Here is a 20,063-nt window from a genome sequence, read left to right as displayed (position 1 = left end):
CACTTCCGTGAACAATTGCATTCGTTGTCTTATTCAGCATATTATGAGCTCCCAGTAGTAATTGCATTGCATCATCACCATCTTCATAATACTCTTTAAGTTGCAGCAACTACTCTCCCTTACGGAAACTTGATATGTCCCCATAACTAAAGTTGTTTTAATCTCATGTGCTCTTGTACTCATATTTTTCTCTTAACCAACCAAAGCTATTTGGTTTCACAATTTTTGCAGGAAGAAGAAAAGTAATGGACAGGCTCATGTGATGCAGTGGACCACTATAAATGTAGAAACAACTCATATAGTAAATTGCATTAACTTTGGTGGTGCTCCCTAGGACAAAAAATAATAAAATAAAACAAAAAATGGTGGTGGTGGAATCACAAGGAACCTCGTAGTCACACAGAATGGAGTGGCAGATGAAGCAGGCCTCCATCAAATTAGCAACATTTTCAACCTGCACACTCTACCGAGTCCCTAGAACCAAAATAAGTACTGCAACAATATGGTAAGGAAAATTATTACATGACTTTGACACAATATATACGTTTTCTAGATCTCACTAATACTACCATGCTACTGTGCTTTAAATTCGTTAAAACAAGTTGAAGCAGATGCTCATTAATTCCTCCTGTAAGTCCAATTTATTGCCATCTCTTACCTTAGCATCCAAAAGTTGGCTTATTTGTGTCTTTGAAAGTTTCTTTTCTTGCTCATTTCACCAATCAACTAATTAATATTTCTTTATATGTTATTCTATTGATGATATGTTTGGCTTTCTGTAGAGACAATTTCAACTCACTTTCAGGGAAAGAACTTGCTTTGAACATGTTTTTTAGAGTAAGTAGTTATACACTATAATCTTACATGATGAGCATTTTTATACAGGGCAAGTTAAACCTTATTTAGTTCTTTATCTTTTAAATTTGGACTAATTTAGTGTAATAAAGATAGTTCTATTTACATAATTTTAACCTATTTTTTGACTGATAAGACTTCTTAGTATGTTCACTAATAAGAAAAGTACGAAAAGTAAAATAAGAAACAATCTTAAACATAGTAAAGATGGCATGGAAATGTGTCTAGCAAATACTGGCACAAGAGTTTGATATAAGATTTTAATTATTCATTTGAATGTTTTTAACTATTTCTGGTTCAAACATCAACTGTGTTTTATAATTACAAGTTCATCAGAATCTTCGAAGTACTATACTAATCAAATTTAACAATTAAAATATTAAAATGAATTCTTTGAAGTGAATGATTATGATGAACCTTAAAAATAAAATAAGAAAGAGAGAGTATAATTTAGGATATTGAATATTAAGATGTAGACTAAAATGATACATATACAAACAGTGAAAAGATGAAGTTCGTGAAAAGAGGTAAGGACAATGTATAGCGAAGCAATGTAATTAATCAATAAACATTCTGGCAGTGACAGTCAGTTTGACTTTGTGAAGTGTGGGTAAGAAAAAGAAAAGGGTTATATTTGTATTCATATTGTTGGGGTTGAAAATTTACGAAGTTTTGTTCATGCAAAAGTAGTTGTGCTTTTTTCACACCAAAGAGACACCAAAACTGCTGTGAGGTTTTGTTTTAACTTTACCAGTGTAAATTCTACCATTTTCACGCAAACCACTTTGTCTACTAGTTTTCATACCAGATTCTATCCATCAACATGACAGTTATAAAAGTACATCGAATTTCTACCTCATTCCTCTAGTAATCTCCGCCAAATTTTCCTATAACTAGTTATCTACCCTTCTGACATTTTTCTCCAACACTCCTTCAGGGGCTAATGGATTTCTTGAAACGTGAGGGTGTGGTTTACACGCCCGTGAAGGATGTGGATTTAGGCTCCCATAGCACTGAATTCTACCTGCAAGCTAATGTCAAAGGTTTATCATGCACTGTCTTTTTTTTCTTTCTATCCTAGCATCATGGTATCTTTACTTTTTCTTCTTCTAGTATGGATTTTCATTGAGTTCTTGTGACAGTTATAACATTGACTACTCCCTAGTACCACTCTATCAGGTTCAGAAAGGCTCTGCATGTGCTGGTGTTTTAAGTTTTAACACTAATGGCTTTTGATTTGATATTTGAACCAGAATGTTAGCTTGTAAAAGTATTGATAGTGATGGATGATATCCATGCACACCCACAAAAATACTACTAATGATCTTTGCCATCACAGCTCCCCGCATGACTGGACTTTTGGTCAAGATTTTCACTCATCTATTGGAGTGTCCAATACTTGGAACCTTCCTACTGCTCATACTGAAGGGAAACAATCTTATTCACCGAGTATGCTCCATGACCATTTGTATTCCATTTCATGAACTTCTGTTCCAGTAAAGATTGAATTCTAAATAACATCTTTAAGCAAGTGCTTTTTGTTTTATTCCATTTTCACAGCTTATCACAAATGCAGAGTTCCAAGAACCACCTCTCTTTGTTCCCTTGCATGATTTTGAAGGTTTGAGAGATTGTGGACATGAGCATATTTGATTGCAAAAATTTGGCCTTAGGTTGCCTTAAGAGAAAGTGGGTCACCGTTTCTGCTTATTCTTGCAGACATAAAAGAAAGAGAAGTCAAATGCTTAGACTCTTCTTTGCCTCCACCGGAGAAAGTTCATCTTGCACTAGATTGTTTGCCAACATCTTCACAGGAAACACTTGATGGAACAAATTCTTCGTTCTCCCGCTGGACAATAATGGATTATGCCAAAGCTTACCGCTCAGGGGACATAACACCAAGCTTGGTATTTTCATCTATATTGATATACTTATGTTTTGTTCTCTCTTTCTGTCTTTACATTTTTACAATTTCTGCTTTTAGTTTCTAATTTAAATTTAAATTTTTACAGGTTAAAGTTCCTGAATTTTTTCTGCTGTCACTTTCTGTTTTTTACTATCAAGCAACAATGCTAATGGAGGACATAATGTCATTAGGTTGTCAAAGTCATTGTTACTTGATTATAAGAACTAAAAGTGATGAAGAGAAAAAAAACGCAGAAGCTTTGACAGCTCAAAATTTAGATTAAGAACCTGAAAGATAGTAGTATTATTGTACAATGAGTAATCTGCATCCACAAGTCCTTCACATATCTAGTTCGTTCTGACTTCAGAATTTTGATGTACTACTATATTCATTGACTCTCTTTCTACTTCAATATTTTGCAGGTTGCTGAACGGTTTATTGCGGCTATTGATGAATCCACAAAACCCTCTCTCCAGATGGGATTCTTTATTCACTATAGTGTTGATGATATTCTTAGACAAGCTGCTGAATCAACTCATCGATATCGAAGAGGTACTTGAGAGCAAGTCAAATGTCATTTCAATTCAACATTTAAGTGATCCCTTCCTATGGGGTTGTCGTTATTGAAACATATAATTATGGCTACATGTGCTTTCTGCATCCAAAGATAAGATGTATGCCACTTACCTTTCCCTGACTCCACCTTCAACTAACATATGTGGTCATTTGCCAACCGTACAAGTCTAATGAATTATATTCTAGGAGTGCTAAAAACACTTTTTCTAAGACACTCCTAGTACACTTTTTGTTAGTAGTAAAAATTTATTAGGAACTATGAAATCAGAAGTAAATCTCATTATATAAGAAGTAGGACCAACACAATTATGTGGTTTTCACTAATTTTCAATCAATAATGAAGACTGTGTTAAAAAAACCTAGTGTTAGCATTTATAAACTAATATTTTAACTTTTGAAGTAGCCCAGAAATTACATTGTCATATTTGCAGACGTTCTTATTTAGGATTCAGCCTCATTTGTGTTCATATATTATGTGTACTCAACAATGTTCATATATTTGATATAATAATATTTATGCAGGGGAACCGATTTCAGTGTTAGACGGAGTTCCTGTTGCTATCAAGGATGAGATAGACTGTTTGCCATATCCAACAACAGGTAGTGTAACGTGTTATTGTTTTCCCTAAGGAATCTTCTATTCAAATGATTATGTGCTGATTTCATGATTCACTTGAGCCTCTGAAAATGTTGTTCTCAAGGAGGTACAACGTGGCTGCACAAAGAAAGGCCGTGTAACGATGATGCTTGCTGCGTTAAGCGTTTAAGGTTATGTGGCGCCATACTTGTTGGGAAAAGCAATATGCATGAGCTTGGGTCTGGAACCAGTGGGATAAATCCACATTATGGGTAAGATCACCTTGTGTTATACTCATATTCACACTATGTGACATCTTTGGTGGACTTGTCTTGTGAATTCAGTATCAAGGAATGTTCATAGAACTAGTTGGTGATAAGAGCATGTTTGCTTATTACTTTGTAGGCCTGCTAGAAACCCATATGATACCAGTAAGATTGCAGGGGGTTCTTCTAGTGGATCTGCTTCTCTGGTGTCTGCTGGACTGTGTCCTGTTTCCCTTGGTGTTGATGGGGGAGGTATTTGATTTATATCTGTACATCAAAGACCAGAGAAATCAGCATTCATTATTTCTTATTACTTGTGATGTTTGCTTTGCTCATTTATATGTTCAGGATCTGTAAGGATGCCAGCATCTCTTTGCGGTGTTGTTGGTCTAAAACCAACTTTTGCACGTATACCACATGATGGGTAGGTATTCATATTTGTTTTATCATCATTAAATACTTTAAGGATTATAATGTAATAACTTAGGAGAATGATCTTCTGCTATATTCAGAGTTCTTCCCCTGAATTGGACAGTTGGAATGGTTGGAATACTAGCAGGCACAGTTGAGGATGCATTGATTGTGTTAGTACTCCTTTCTATGATATTCTTTCTACAAGGAAATTTTAAGATTGATTTTTCAACATCTACTGTTTCATTGTTTATAGTTATGCAGCTATCAGTGGTGAAATTCCATATCAGAAGATTTTCAGTGTATTGGTAAGATCGTTTCTCAAATTAATGATTTTTTACCATCGATTACTCTGTCCATGTTTATAATATCACATATGATTCTGATTAGATATGCACTTTCAAGTTCTAAATTTCTAATATCTTTGAATTTCTTATTATTTAATCTTCAGACCAGCATAAATCTTCCACGACTGAGTTTGACAAAAGGCATATCTGACATCAAATTAGCAAAATACGGCAAGGTTAGAGTCCTGTTGGCAGCTACAAATATCTGCGTTATGATTATAAAAATTTTAGAAATAGGTTAACATCATGTTGTTTAACCACTACTTCCATCAATTAGTGGTTTGATGATTGCAGCAATGAAGTCAGAATATGCTGCTCCAAAACTTTGCTCAAGCTTCAGGATCATTACAATTGGAAGGTACTGAAAAATATAAAAATGCTAACGGTGACCACTGATATATTAGCATGGTTTCTGCTTTCCCCACATAAACAAAACCGTATCTTATTTGATGTGAATTTGGAAGAAGCCATCTTTTTAAGGCAGAAAATTCTTAAAGATCTTGTAATACTGTTACTGAACTCATAATTGAGAAACAGCACATCACAGTCATCACTTGCTAACATGCTAACTTTCTGTCTCAAACATGCAAGATCATAGACGTGACCATACCAGAGATAGAAGCAATGCGCCTGGCTCACTATATAACAATCGGATCTGAGTCTTCCACTGCACTTGATTCATTTAAAGAAAAGTATGCAATCTTATAAACTTTTTACCTTCCTCATTATCCTCTAGCTTGAGAAGTATGGTTGCTGATATCACCAAATTACTACCAAAGGAATTTTGGAGAATTAGGATGGGATGTAAGAGTAGCACAAAGCATCTATGGTGCTTTCAGCGGCATGGAATATCTTAAAGCTCAGAAAATGAGGTAAGATATGAAAAATTAAGCCAATAAATTATGCTAATTAATAAAATTACAGTTTTTTGAACACACTCTTCACTATTAACAAAAAATTAAAATTTATTAGAACTTCCTTTTTGATGAGGTTCATTTGCGGTTTTATTACTTCCAATCAAATTTAACTGATAGTAGATAGAAGTGAATTTGGTCATATTAGGAATTTTCTTCCTACAACATTTTTTTTTCTTTTAATGAGAAAAATATGAACAGGAATCGCCAACTTCAATTTCACAAGAAAATATTTGCCGAGGCAGATGTCATTGTCTCACCAACAACTGGGTTTGTCCTGTTTCCTCAAACATCAAAGAATGATGGTTTCTTTGTGTTTTGCATTTTGGTAACACGTTTATACCATTTATCTGTAACAGTGTGACTGCATATCCAATTCAAGATGATGCTATTCAGACAGGTGAACTTGACTACGTGAATGGAGGTACATCATACATGAAATTCATCTGATTAACAATGACACCAAGCTCTGCATGTTATGTTGAAGTTATTGGTAGCATTATGTATATGAAGCACCAAAACTTTCCTTGCAAAATCTGAACTTTTTTTTCCCATAATTTTCAGCTGCACTTGTTCGTTATTCCATAGCAGGAAATTTTCTGGGACTTCCTGCTGTCACTGTTCCGGTAGGATTATACTCTCTTTTACTTAGTTTCTTGGTATCTTGGATAAACTTATTTACAACATTTTTTAAAAAAATAAAAGAAATATCTCCAGGAACTAAAATTATTAATACGTAAACTAAAAATAATCTTTCTAAAAAAATGAAAATTTTATTAATTAGTTTATAAAGAAATTGTGTGTTTGGCATTTCACAGGTTGGATTTGACAGATTAGGTTTGCCTATTGGACTCCAGTTTATTGGAAGGCCTTGGTCTGAAGCCACACTCATTCATTTGGCATTTGCAGTGCAGGTAAAATTCCTTTCTCTAAACAATATTTTTTTTAATTATTTACATTATTTTTATATAATTGTATGAAATTTAAGAAAATTGAAATGAACTTTAAGAAAATAAAACCAGACATTCAAAGTTAATAACTATTGGTTTGGTTGGTATTGAAAAAATATGTTACTGTGTTGAATCAGGCTATATGCATGTCAGAGTACAAAAAGCCGAAGGTTTACTATGATCTGCTGCGAAAGAAGAATGATAGCAATGGCATGTAGTTTGAAGCTAAATAGTATAGTTTGTCTCACCAATTTTCTTTTTCTGTCTTTCTGTTGTTGAATTTCATGTATTATAATTACTATAAACTTTGATGCCATTGGTTTCAGGTGTCACTTTCTGCATGTGTTATATAATCCTTTGTCTTAGATATTAGTTTTACTGCCCAATATTTACCCACAAGTTTTTTTTTTCTTTTTCCTATTTTTGTATCGAAATTCTAAAAAAACAATTATTGAGAATGACACTTCATTAAAAATTAATATTATTTTGGACTTTTGTTTTTGTTTTAAAAAAATTGTCTCTTAGTCCTTTTATTAGGTATTCACGATATAAATATGTTTAAATAGATAGATTATTTTATTTTTGTAAGTCTTATGTTATATATATTTTAAATACTTTATATGAAAGTTCACCTCAAGGTTATTAAATGAATATTTAATTTGATTTTGTGGATCTTATAAGCAACTTTATATTTATGTATAATACTTTAAATATGTTTTTTTATTAGTTACATTATGCATGAACTTACTCTATCTTTCTCTTTACTTTTTATCTCTTTATCTGTGTAGATAGTAACAATATCAAGCTTGACTCAAACCCCTACACGTGGGTCAAAAAGATATTGTAAAATAAGAAGACAATATTAGATTATTTCCCTAAAACCTTTATGTCTTATCATAGTCATACAAGCTTTCACTACTAAAGTAATGTTCTTCTTTCCAAGATGTATAAAAGTACAAGTCTTCATACTAGAAGTCAGATATTTTCAAGAGGTCAACCCTCTAAGTAACCGTCATCTCTCAAAGAAAACTATATAAGAATGACTCACATAAGAGAATCGAAAGGAATTTTTACTATCATTGAATCGTTACACTATTATTCTCTCTGAAAGCTTACATCGTCTAAGTCAATTCTTAGGACAAGAAAAAGTCTTTCAAGTTATCAGATTTCATTATATAACTCAGTTAAATTAAATATTTTAGACAATTGTCTACGGTTGATACCAGAAGTCTTTAAACTTTGACTAGTCAAGTTGACTAGAACGATCAGAAGTGGTTAATAATACTTGTATACCAAGAGTTTGTACTCATTTTTAATATTTGAAAAAGATGAGTGAAACTCCTTTAAGAAATCTTAAGGGAGACTAGACGAAACTCAAGTTTGTATTCTATTTTATTACATTCTAAAATAGAACATCTCGAATTTGTACAATATAAAAAAAATTTCTCTAAAATCCTAGAAAATCTTATAAAACACTATTATTTTGAGTCTACATGATTGATTTGATTTTTGTTCAATAATTAAGGTTTTACAACCACATTGTGATGTTATATTTGATTCAAATTAAATTGTCACGTCATTTTAGTGACACCAATTCAATTAAAAAATATAACAATTTGCATACTCAAATATTTATCGAGAATTTAATTGAAAATATTTAAATTCAAAAAAAAAACTAAAAATTATTTAAGTTGTTTTTATAATGACCAAAACAAAATAAACATGCATACTTTCATTTGGCAACAAAATCAAATAGTAGAGACTCAATTATAAAATATAAAATTTTTGGATATTGAATGAATTTTTTTTGAAATGGACTCAATTAAAAATACCTAAATTATAAATTATTTAAATTTAATTATGATATTTTGAAACGAAGGAGATATGTCCTCCATAATTTAAAAAGTTGAGTATTACTAATAATAAATTATTTCAATTATTTTCCGTCAATATTAAAATAAGTATGAGTTCATTTGTCTTCTGGAATTATACTCTAATAAAATAATTAATGAGAATAAATATAGAAAAAATAAGCATAAAATAAAATAAATGTTTATTTACTAAAGATAAATATTTTATTTTATTAAAAATTATATAAAACAAGCAATAATTGAGATGAAACTAAAAAAAAAGGTAGTGTGTGGCATTACAACTGTCTAATTATCACTAAGTGAATATATTTGTTAGCACAGAATTGTATTTATTTAGCCAATATTCTTGAATTTAAGTCTTGAACGCCTAATTACGTGAAATATCAACCTTTGCATCGAAAAATTTGGAGCATTAGCACATTATGACATGGAGGAACACAGCCCACTGTGTAATTCTAATTCACATATGTGAACAATTTTAATTCTGCAAAAAGGTACTGTTTATATGTAAACAAGTAAGTTTCGATTTATATACTTTGAATAAGTATTGACCACATTTACAACTTCAGTTTTTTCTTCACCTTATGTTTCAGTGACCTCTTGTTTTACTTACACTTTTGCTTCTAGAGTTGAACCTACCAAAACCATTATGGGTTTTTTCATGGGTTATAGATGATAATTGGTTTAGAGAAACTGATGGTTCAGAATCTCTTTTGATCAAACTCAAATTACTAGGTAAGTTCTTCAACTGCTCATCACCATTTTGAGGACCTGGTGTAACTTCAAAATCCATAGAGCTCTCTGAATCAAGTAGAAAGTCTTCCAATGTTGCAAGGGACTTCAACTGCAGTCCAAGAGATTCAATGGTTTTTCGGCATTCAGCAAATTTAGTAGCAGCCAATGCTAGTTCCTTCTCCTGCATATAAAGATGCTGAGCTCTTTATAGAAAAGACTTGTGAACAACATTGTTAATGCAAAATATTTAGACAACAACCATCACTTGTATTTAGCTAGTAATCAAATGCAATTCCAACTGATCTTCTGTAATTTTAGCCTGCATCACATGTTAATAATTCAACTAAATCTTAGCTTTGAGCATTCTACACTTGACAACATTCATCATTGAAAGAGAGATTATTAGCCAGTGTGTTCAAACAACATAGAATACATCGAAGAAGGCTTAAATTGTGGAGTTCACATTGTGTGTTACCAAACTGACCTGCTTTAGCTCACTATTAACACCTTCTCCGGACAGAATCTCAGTGTTTTGCTGGAGTTGAGCTTCATGCTTGATTCGCAGGAGCTCATCCTCCAACTTCTCACATTTGGCCAAATTCTTTGCTGACAGAACTCGCTCTTTCTCAATCTCTTCTTCTAATGAACAGATTTTTGAGACCAATTCTTCTGCTTCGGTGTGTGCAGCTGTGAGTTTAGACTCAGCTATCTTTTTCTTTTCCTGAGTTGCTTTTAGTTTTTCATATGCTTCTTCATTTGATTTGTTTGCAAGAGCTAACTTAGTTTGAAGCTCTACTACCTCTAACTCCACTTCGTTTATTCTGCTCAATGATGCTTCAAGCTGCTTTTGGCACTCAGTTAGATCCATCTCTAGCACAAGTTTCTCTGCCTCCATTTTCTCTAGTTTCTTTTCCAATGCAACATTCTTTTGAACCATACCTTCCATATCAGCATTTTCTAGTTTCTTTACAACACTGAGTTGGTCAGATGCAGGATTTACCACAGGAAAGCTACTAACACTTTCAGTATCTGGCAATGCAGCAAGCCTCTCCATTTCAAGGAAATCATCCATCAGATTGATGTCAGTTGAAAAGACCGTATGATTTTTTCCGGCACTGTTTTCATTCTTAAATTGATCAAGTTCTGTAGTTACAGCTGATGAGCATGAGCCATAGCGGTTTGATTCAGCTTCATTCATATCCCAGCCTCCCAATTTCGGAATATCACTTTCAAGTACTAGTTGCCTCTCTTCAATATCTGACATGCTATCAGTAAATGACTCTACATAAACTGAGGAAGCAGCTAAAGACCTGTGATCATTAGCAGAGAATGGTTTGCGTGTCACAGCTTTCAGTCTCCGGCACTCAGCTTCTAGCTTAGCCACCTTCTTTATACTTGCCAAATGTTGCTTGCTTCCTGTTTCAGCATCCTGAGTACTCAAATCCCTTTCTATGGTCCTGAACTCTAGTTCCTCAAGTCGAGATTGTAGCTCTACTTTAAGACTTGAATTCTCTCTCTCCATATCCTCAAGCCTCCTGTGAAGATCAGAGGGAACAAATGAAGCAGCAGGATCAACAGCTTCCCACTCATGATCAGGTCTTTTGGATTCCAAGCCACAAGAGTTATTTGATACAGATTCATGAATCTTTTGCTCTTGTTCGTCTTTAGCTTGTCGAAGCTCCCTCATACACTCCTTCAGTGCCCCATTAAGATAACTAATTTGGTCTTCAAGAACTGAATTTTTTTGTTTTGCAGCATCAAGTTGTTGTTTTAAAATCAATACTTCATTTTCAGCCTTCTCCCAGCCTAATCCAAAAGCCATGTCAGTAGTTAATATAAGTTTTTTTCCACTAAAAAAGAGCAGAAAACAAATTTCTTAAAAAAATTTAATAACCACCCTAGAGCAGAAGTTTATGATATAGACACGGCTTTCCAATAATTCCCCAAGAGCAGAATTTAAGGATATAGCTAGCCATGGCTTCCCTAGGCAAGAGAAATGAATCATGGACAAGCAGGTGAAGCACATTTTAGAATTACCCCTGAATCATATTTGGATAGGTTTAGACATTCATTTTCATAAACCATAACTAAGATCAACACTTGAACTAACAGGAAGTCAATTGCAAATGCTCATTTCTCATTTAGATAGACTTGTTTGTCAAATAAAGGGGAAGTTATTGATATGCAAGATGGTCAAACAACATATACCTGAGACAGCTTCTTCAGCAACCTTAGCATGCTGCTTTACCAAGTCTTCTTGGGCACTAGAGTTTAAGAGAGCAGCAGATAACTTTTCTGTTAGAGTCTTCACATCAGTAACTTCTTCATTATTTGGTGCACCCTCCTCACACATGACTTCGGGAGGTAAACATTCATTTGGTGTTACCTATATACATCATGGTAAGAAAAACAACATTCATCGAATTTCCCCCAATTTATAAATATATGAAAATCATAATAGCAAACTAAAAAGAGGCAGAATCAATGGTCTACAAGCTTTAGAAAACTTATATTCATGTAAAGTCTGCAAAACAAACAGTTTCTGCGTGCCCAGAAACTTCAAATCATCTCAGGCCACAGATAGTAGATAGAAAGACTGAAAAGAATGGAAACAAATATAACTAAACCATGATAGCATGCAAAAAAGAAGTTAACAATGTAAAGAGATACAAGAGTGCAGCTACCTGATCATCATAGAATCTTTCTGAATGAGATGACATTGAGCCAGAACTCTCAGTTTCACCTGGACTTTTCTCAGATGACTTCCTGCGCCATAACCAACTCCTCCGGTCCATTCACAATTTAGGCAAAGCAACACCTTCTTATGTCTTCACACAACAACATGAGCACCATTGCCCCCAACAAACCCTTTAGCCTGAACAGAACTGGATCCAAGGCTATGAGTGGAATGAATAAGAGGAAGCAGGGAAAGGTGGCAAGTTGCTCTTCAAGAAAAACCCAGAATTAAAAAAGAAGAATGTGAGAGCCAGGTGTTCAACCTTAAGAAGTAACTTGCAAAGAAAACAGAAAGTAGTTATGAGAGAGAGCTTTGCTTAGAATTCACTTTCCACTCCCATCTACCTAGGTTTTAACATTAAGGAACAGAGGTCAAAGGTTGAAATATGGAAAACAAAAACAAAAAAAAATGTTTCTTTAAAGTCTGTCCTTTGGCCATCTATTATGATATTCCTTTATACACAAAACTCAGAGTGTGAGGGTTAGACACCTACCATGAATCCCCAATTTCACGCCATGAGAATGGACTATCTATCTATCAAGTGGTGAATCCTATTGAAGAAGACAGAGAAATTAACAGAAGGAAAAAAGAGAGAAATGTCAGAGAAAGTTAAGCTAAATGATGGAAGATATATTCATGGAAGTTTGTGTTGTGATCTGGAAAGAGATATTGGAAAAAGGAGAGGGACCATGTGGTGACAGAGAAATAGGATAAGAGTGTGGAAGTGTGAAAGGGGTCTGAAAAAGTCCACAGCTTTAGTTTGGTTTTATCATCTGTAGATGATATATGTGCGGGTAAGGTAAACAAACGCTGCCTTATTCCCGCTTATTGCTCCTGCGATTCACTACAGCCGTTAAAATTGTTTTGCCTTTCTTTTGTTTTTGTCTTGTTCTTGATGTTATTAGTTCTGCGACTTCTTGTGCTGTCTGTTCCTGCTTCGGTCCTCTGTTGAAACGCAAATTGCGGGTACTACACTGTCACTATTGTGCGCTGTTTCGCACGCACAACAGAAAGGTACAACTAATTCTAAGGATTACTTAAAAACCTTATCTTTATTTTTATTTCCAAAAGTCCATTTCAGAGATGAAATTTATGTTATTTAGATGAAGAGAAAGATTTTAAAAAATGAAAATAAATAATATAAAAGTTTATTAAAGTTAATAAATGATGTGGTAGGATTCATAAATTAAAAAAATATTTTAATTTATAAAAATAAAATTTTATCATTTTATCTTTAAACATATACGTGATTTAAAATAATATATAATAATAATAATTATCATTAATTTTATTATTAAAGTTACAATTATTATTATTAGTATAAACACATACGTTATAACATTTGTGTGTATCTATTTTTAAATATCTATAAATTATATAAATTTTAAAAATAGTAATTAAAAAGTAAAATTACAAAAACAGAAAGATGTTTAGTTATAGATATAGCTATAGATAAAATAAAATTTTAATTATAGAAATAAAAAATATTATAAATAATATTGTGTAAATAATTATTTAATTATGAGTAGTTATTTAAATTTGAAAAGGTGGTTAAGAGTAAATTTTTCTTTTAAATTAGTAACTATTTGAATTTAATAAAATAGTTACAAAAATGGTAAAACTAACAAATAGTTTTTTATTGTTTAAATTTATAAAGTAGTAATTAAGAAATTAAAATTGGAAAAGTAAAACAGATATCAAATACGTGTATTCTTCTTTTATATATATATATATATATATAGTTATAGAATATTAAATATGTGATTTGCTAACTTATTTAACTGTATCAAATTTTAGTTGATAAAAAATTCTTTATTCATAAAAAAAAGACATACTCTAAATACAGGAATATTTTAATAATTTTTATTTTTAGTTTAAAATAAAAAATAAAAAAATTATTCAAATATCCTTAACCTTAAAACTTAGAATCCATAATATATGAGGGTATTTTTGTCAACTAAAATTTAGTACATTTTAAGAGATTACATAAGTTAACAAACCCCATTAAACATATTAAATGCAAACTCCTTATCTTTTTTTAAAAGGTTTTTTCTTCTACATGCATCCAATTTTTCTATCCTACAATCAACCACAACCACTCTTTTCGTTCTCCCACCGAAACCATGATACATCATCAACCACCATACAACCACTAGGATACCACAACCAGAACGACACAGCCACCGCGAGACCAAAACAACTCCACTAAACCACTTCCACCACCATAACCATCACCACTAAACCACTTCCACCACCATAACCATCACCACACCAGCAAGAGTACCATTGTCTTCTTCACCACAACAACAACACCACTATCATCACCACACGACCAATAGAAGTGGGCAAAATGAACTGCACTGAACTCATTGTTAAAAACTGTAATGAACCAAAAAGTAGTTTGCCCAAACTAAACTAAACTAACAATTAGTTCATATAAATAGAATTGAGTTATTTTTTTGTTCTACCAAACTGTCTTGCATTAAATTGCATTGAAATTTGGTTTTTACTCTATCACACAACACAACTTTGAGACATCTTGAAATAGGTCAAAGGTCGAGATGAGTTGAATTGGATCGAAGGTTGAACAATCAACCTGACCCAAATCCGAGATGGGTCCAAAGGTTGAGATAGGTGACCTAACTCAAATTTAAGACGGGTCAAGCCATGTCGGGCCAAATTTCTGGACAGGTCAAGGTGGACCCGAGGTCAAGACAGGTCAAGCATGACCGAAGGTCGAGACGGGTCGACCTAGGCCAAAGTTTGAGACAAGTCGGGTCGTGTCAAACGTTAAGACGAGTCATGTCGGGCTAAAGGTTGAGATATGTCAGGTTTTCCCAAAATGTTGTGACGAGTCAAGGCAAAAATTCGAACAAATTCAATCAGGACGTCCACGGTTGAAACTTGGTTGAGTTAGTTTTGACAAAAATTTGGCCGAATTTGAACGAGTCGGCCTTGGTCGAAAATTAGCTAAAATGGCCACGATTAAAAATAAGCCTGGAACGCCATGGCTGAAACTCAATAGAGTTGGTTCTGAGCGAAATTCGTACTTGTTATTAGTTCATTAGCAAGTCAATATATTTAAGTTTCCATTGTGTTTTGTTAAGTTTCATATTCCACCTTTTTTACTTCCATTATGTTTCTTTTCATTTTAAGTTGTTTCTTGTTCAAGTGAAAAATATATGTGAATAATGTGGAGTAGTGGTACTCTTTTAGTGCTGAAAAAAGTGTTCAAATAACTTCAAAAGAGTTAAAAGAAAAATAAAAAAGAATTGTCAAAAGAGCCAAGAAAAATACATGAAAAATATGTGCGCATGACCACTACTACAAAGTGTTTTGGTGTAATTCAATTGCTTAAGTTTGGAACTTATTTTTGGTGCAATACAATATATTTCCCAACAAGCATTGTGTTTCAGGATATAGCTAAAATATTGACTATATGCACCATTAATAATTAACCAAAGAGAACAAGAAAACATGTCATTCAATTTCTAGTTGATTTTTGTTTTGTTCATCTATTCTAGTTCCTTTCCTTATTTTTTGTTAAGACAATATTGTCTAAGGAGAATAGTATGTCTAGCATATAAAGTTTTGAAGTTTAGCAACCAACATTTAACGAAATAATGTTTAGAAGAGTATAACGTTTGGACAAAGTGCACTCTTATTAAACTCTTATAAGACAGATCATGATGTGTCAAGTGTAAAAGATTAAATCACATTTGACAAAAACGTTTCTAGAGAAAGAAGCAATAAACGGTATATCTTATCAATTATCTCTACTTGAAAAAGCTCAAACTTACACTAAACACTTACTTTTACGAAATGTGATTCAACACTTTACCAATATATAGATCATTAAATTCATGTATGTAGTGTACCTTGTCTGCTATGTTTTTTTCCCTCTTTATCTGTGCAGATATTGACAATACCAAGATATACTCAAAAGCATTGCACGAGGATCAGAAAGACATTGTGAAATAGGAAGACTTTCGCAGAATGTTTCCTAAAGCTTTATGTCCTATACCATAGTCGTACAAGCTTTAACTACGAAAGCAACGATACTCTTCCCAAGGCGCAAAAAAGTAAATATTATCGTATGAGAAGCCACATACTCTTAAGAAAATCAACTATCTCTGAGTAACGGACATATATCGAAGAAAGCTATAAGAGGAGGACTTGCACAAAAGAAAACAAGAACTTTTGCTATCATTGTATCGTTACACTATTATTCTCTCAATAAGCTTACATTGTCTTAGTTTGTTTATAGAACAAAAGAAAGAAATTCACAAGTTCTCATATTTTTTTGTATTGTATTTATCCTCTTATTGAGAGTTATCAGAATTTGTACTTGTAAACCAACACTGATTATGTTTGGGAATTTTGAAGAGAATTAAAACACTTGTATTGTTTAGCTTAAGAGAGTTAAACGTTCTAGCCAGTTGTCTAGGGTTGATACTAGGAGTGGTTAAAATACTTGGATACCAATAATGGTTAAACTCAAACTAATCATGATTGACTAAGGGACCAGGAGCGATTAGAATACTCAGTGTATACCAGGAGTGATTTGTACTCGATTGTAATCTTGGATAAGGTTAGTTGAACCTCTCAAGAGTTCTTGAAGGAGACTGAACATAGCTTAGGATTAAGTGAACTAGTATAAGATACTTGTGTTATTTCTTTTCCTGCTTAAATTGTTTTTCCTAAACGCTTTATTTAGAACACACATCCAACAACTATTGCAGACCGTCTAACACCTGCAATAGTTATTAAACATTGAATTCCAAGAAGTTTTAAAACACTATTCAACCCACCCCTTCTAGTGCTTTCATCTTTTGTGTGCTTAACCTTTGTTTTTAACCTTTAATTTCTTGATTATCTTTCTTGGTTATTATTGGTTTTGTCATATCAAATTCTTTTTTAGTTTAGCGTTCATTCTTTTCAAGGCTTTTCTTACTTTAGTCTTCTTTGGTTTCTCAGTTTTGGTGATTATTTTTGGTGTAGGCTTTCTTTGGAGGTAAACCAACCCTTTAGGTAGCTGTTAACAGCTCGACAAGCATATCAAATCAATCAAGTAATATAAAATGGTAATTTCACACATAGTTTCTCAAGAGACTCATGTGATACTAAGTAATTGTATGGTTAGTAACTAATTTAAACTAAAGAATATAAGAATATGTGCAAAAAGATAAATTAATAAATATTAATAGTCAAATGCTACCTCAACGGTAGGAAATCAAAAACACTTTGTTCTAGGCAAGCATTAAATGAAATTAAACGCTCAATGTTCAAAAACAATAAAAGTGATATCTAATGAGAAGACTATTCATCAAAACACCAATCAGTTTAGTAGCAGGTATCAATAATAAGAAAGACATTCAAGGAATGTTCTTACCTTAGGAAGAGAGTAATTGACTGAAACACCTAGAAACCCTGTCAAGCCTCATGTAATATCTATTCACATTGTGAGGGAAGAGAAGAGAGAAAAAGAAAGAGCGAAAAAGGAAAGTCAAGCAATACTCCTAAGCTTCATTATATTATTTGCTTACTTTTGTAAGATGAGAGAAAAGAGTAACGAGAAAAACACATGTGAGTATTTAGACTGCTTTGTATTGTAATCACATCCTCTATGTAAGAGTAATAGTCTAAATGACTTGTAAACAATCATTGATTGCAATTCTGGAGAGAATCAAAACACTTACAACTTGGCTCTAGAGAGTTAAGAAAATCAATGTAAGGTTGTCTAGTACAAGGAGTGGCACGAATACTCAACTAGTTTAGGGTAACAAAAGGTTATTCGTTGACTAGGGATACCAGGAGTGGTGAAGAATACTACATAACTAGGAGTGGGTGAAACTCAACTAGGCGGTGTCAGTGGATACCAAGAGTTCCTAGAGATACCAGAAGTGATATGAATACTAAAGTAATCTAGGGTAATTGGAGTTTATTGGCTGACGAGGGATACCAGGTGATCGTCGATGTCGCACTCGATTCAAATTAATGTTACAAAATAAATGCAATATGCTAGGGAATGACTCCTATGTCGTCTCTCAAGGACCAATTTTTGGTTTTGTCATAGGATCAAACACGTAATGGGAGGGTTGAAGGTGGTTTTATGAATTGAATTAAACATAGCAAATACTTTAAATTAAATAGTGATTAAAACAGTTGGTCACTAATTCAATTGCAATGTATGCTTTCCTTGATTAACAACAAATTACACGCTCCTCTCACCCCTAATCCAACACAAATTAACCAACTAAGCGAAGATTAATCGAGTCTTCAAAAATGTGAATTAAGCAAACACAATGCATATGTCTAATCAATTATGCACACAAAAATTAATCAACTAAGCAGAAATTAAACACAAATTAGGAAACTAAGCGTGTAACTAATTGCAAGCACAAAACATATTAACATTATGCAAGGTATGAGAAGTAGAAGCAGAATCACAATGACACCTTAGAAATCTCAAGGAAAACAATGCAATCTCCTAGTATCCAACCACACAGATCCAGCCTTGCATTGAAACGAAATGCATCACAACAAAGTGAAATAGAAGCATCAACACAGATAGACAGAGGCAATACCAAAATTATTGAAAACAAAATTATTAAAACTCAACAGGGAATTAGAGACAAAAACACAACAGAGAAAAATGCAAGACAAGGAAACGAAAGTGTAGCAAAACTAGGTTGAACTGGAAACTAAAGTAAATTGCGAAAAATGAAACCAAAAACGCACGTCCAGAAACAAGAACAATGAAACGAAAATGAAAGTGCAAAGAAACTAAAATGGTCTAAATGAAATTACTACAAAAACGTAAAATGCTAGAAATAAAAATGATAACCAAAGAGAAGAAATGAAAATGCTAGTAAGTCCGCCCCTAAAATGGGCTTCTTCTAAATTAACCAAAAATGAGCCCATTGTTTAAAAGTCTGACCCAACAACTCAAAATCAAATTAAAAACAAAATTACAACCGAATAAAAGTACAATGCTAAGGTAGAAAATGGTCGCCGACGGGGCATCTTTCTTTATGTCCCAAAATATAATTCCTAAAATTTCCTTGAAAATAATAATGGAAATAATTAAGCTTAGATAATTCAAATAAGAATTACTGGTCAAATTAAGCCTAAATAGAAAAAATGAAAAAATAATGGATAGTTAAACAAAATTCATTAATTAAATTCAGTGCGGATAGTTAAGTGAATAGGACAAAATAATGATTCATCACTAGGAGTGGTGCGAATCTCATCTAGTCAAGGGTAATTAACAACTACTTGTTGACTAAGAAACCAGAAGTGATGTGAATACTCAACTGGTATGGGAAACTGAAGGTTATTTGCTGATCAAGGATACTAGAAGTGGTGAAAAATACTTCACAACCAGAAGTTGGTGATAACCAACTAAACGATGTATCATAATGATACTGGAACCGTCTAGGGATACCAGGAGTGGTGAATAATACTACGTAATCAAAAGTGAGTCAAATTTAACTAGTCAGAAGTAATGATGGTTACTCAATAGGACTAGGAATAACATGAGTGGTTTAAAACACTCATTTGAACTTCATTGAAAATTTAGCGGAACTGATGAATCATTATTTTGCATTATTCACTTAGCTTTTCGTACCGAATTGTATTTAATTCTCCATTATTGTCTCATTTTCACTATTTGGGCTTAATTTGACTATTAATTCTTATTTTAATTAATTTGAATTATTTGGGCTTAATTATTCCAATTATTATTTGCAGGATAATTTTGGAATTATTATTGGGACATCAAAAGGGTTGCCACATCATTTATTATTTTCCACATCAACATCTCTTTTTAATTTTGTTTTAGTATTAGCTTTGGGCCCATTTGTCGGCATATTTTGTACACGCCCATATGAAGAGCAAAATAGTAAATAGGGCTTTT

General features: G+C 32.8%; 2 protein-coding genes across 7 annotated transcripts; one reads left to right on the top strand and one right to left on the bottom strand.

Moving 5' to 3' along the window:
* Window positions 1-419: 419 nt before the first annotated feature.
* Window positions 420-7,174, top strand: LOC108330812 (fatty acid amide hydrolase). Of its 2 annotated transcripts, XM_017565376.2 has the most exons (22): window positions 420-505; window positions 783-837; window positions 1,793-1,898; window positions 2,195-2,304; window positions 2,416-2,476; window positions 2,575-2,762; window positions 3,184-3,313; window positions 3,860-3,937; window positions 4,039-4,186; window positions 4,320-4,432; window positions 4,529-4,604; window positions 4,693-4,764; window positions 4,848-4,899; window positions 5,043-5,114; window positions 5,216-5,296; window positions 5,530-5,630; window positions 5,718-5,810; window positions 6,054-6,122; window positions 6,212-6,276; window positions 6,417-6,478; window positions 6,671-6,766; window positions 6,940-7,174. In XM_017565376.2, the coding sequence occupies exons 2-22, from the start codon at window positions 826-828 to the stop codon at window positions 7,018-7,020; spliced, it is 1,866 nt and encodes a 621-aa protein (XP_017420865.1). In that variant the 5' UTR covers window positions 420-505; window positions 783-825; the 3' UTR covers window positions 7,021-7,174. The 2 variants fall into 2 exon arrangements, with proteins under 2 accessions (XP_017420865.1, XP_017420863.1); XM_017565374.2 differs by lacking the exons at window positions 420-505; window positions 783-837 and adding an exon at window positions 1,576-1,693.
* Window positions 7,175-9,173: 1,999 nt separating this feature from the next.
* LOC108331982 (filament-like plant protein 3) lies at window positions 9,174-13,006 on the bottom strand. Of its 5 annotated transcripts, XM_052876706.1 has the most exons (6): window positions 12,639-13,002; window positions 12,408-12,489; window positions 12,093-12,293; window positions 11,617-11,794; window positions 9,893-11,214; window positions 9,174-9,589 (listed from the first exon to the last, which is right to left on the bottom strand). In XM_052876706.1, the coding sequence occupies exons 3-6, from the start codon at window positions 12,201-12,203 to the stop codon at window positions 9,263-9,265; spliced, it is 1,938 nt and encodes a 645-aa protein (XP_052732666.1). In that variant the 5' UTR covers window positions 12,204-12,293; window positions 12,408-12,489; window positions 12,639-13,002; the 3' UTR covers window positions 9,174-9,262. The 5 variants fall into 5 exon arrangements, with proteins under 5 accessions (XP_052732666.1, XP_052732665.1, XP_052732664.1 ...); XM_052876705.1 differs by having other exon boundaries at window positions 12,093-12,419; XM_052876704.1 differs by lacking the exon at window positions 12,408-12,489 and having other exon boundaries at window positions 12,093-12,353.
* Window positions 13,007-20,063: the final 7,057 nt, after the last annotated feature.

Source organism: Vigna angularis, chromosome 4 (assembly GCF_016808095.1).
Source record: "Vigna angularis cultivar LongXiaoDou No.4 chromosome 4, ASM1680809v1, whole genome shotgun sequence".
Taxonomy (NCBI): Eukaryota; Viridiplantae; Streptophyta; class Magnoliopsida; order Fabales; family Fabaceae; genus Vigna; species Vigna angularis.
Note: the sequence above shows the minus strand (reverse complement) of the source record. Positions and strands in the feature narration are given on the sequence as shown.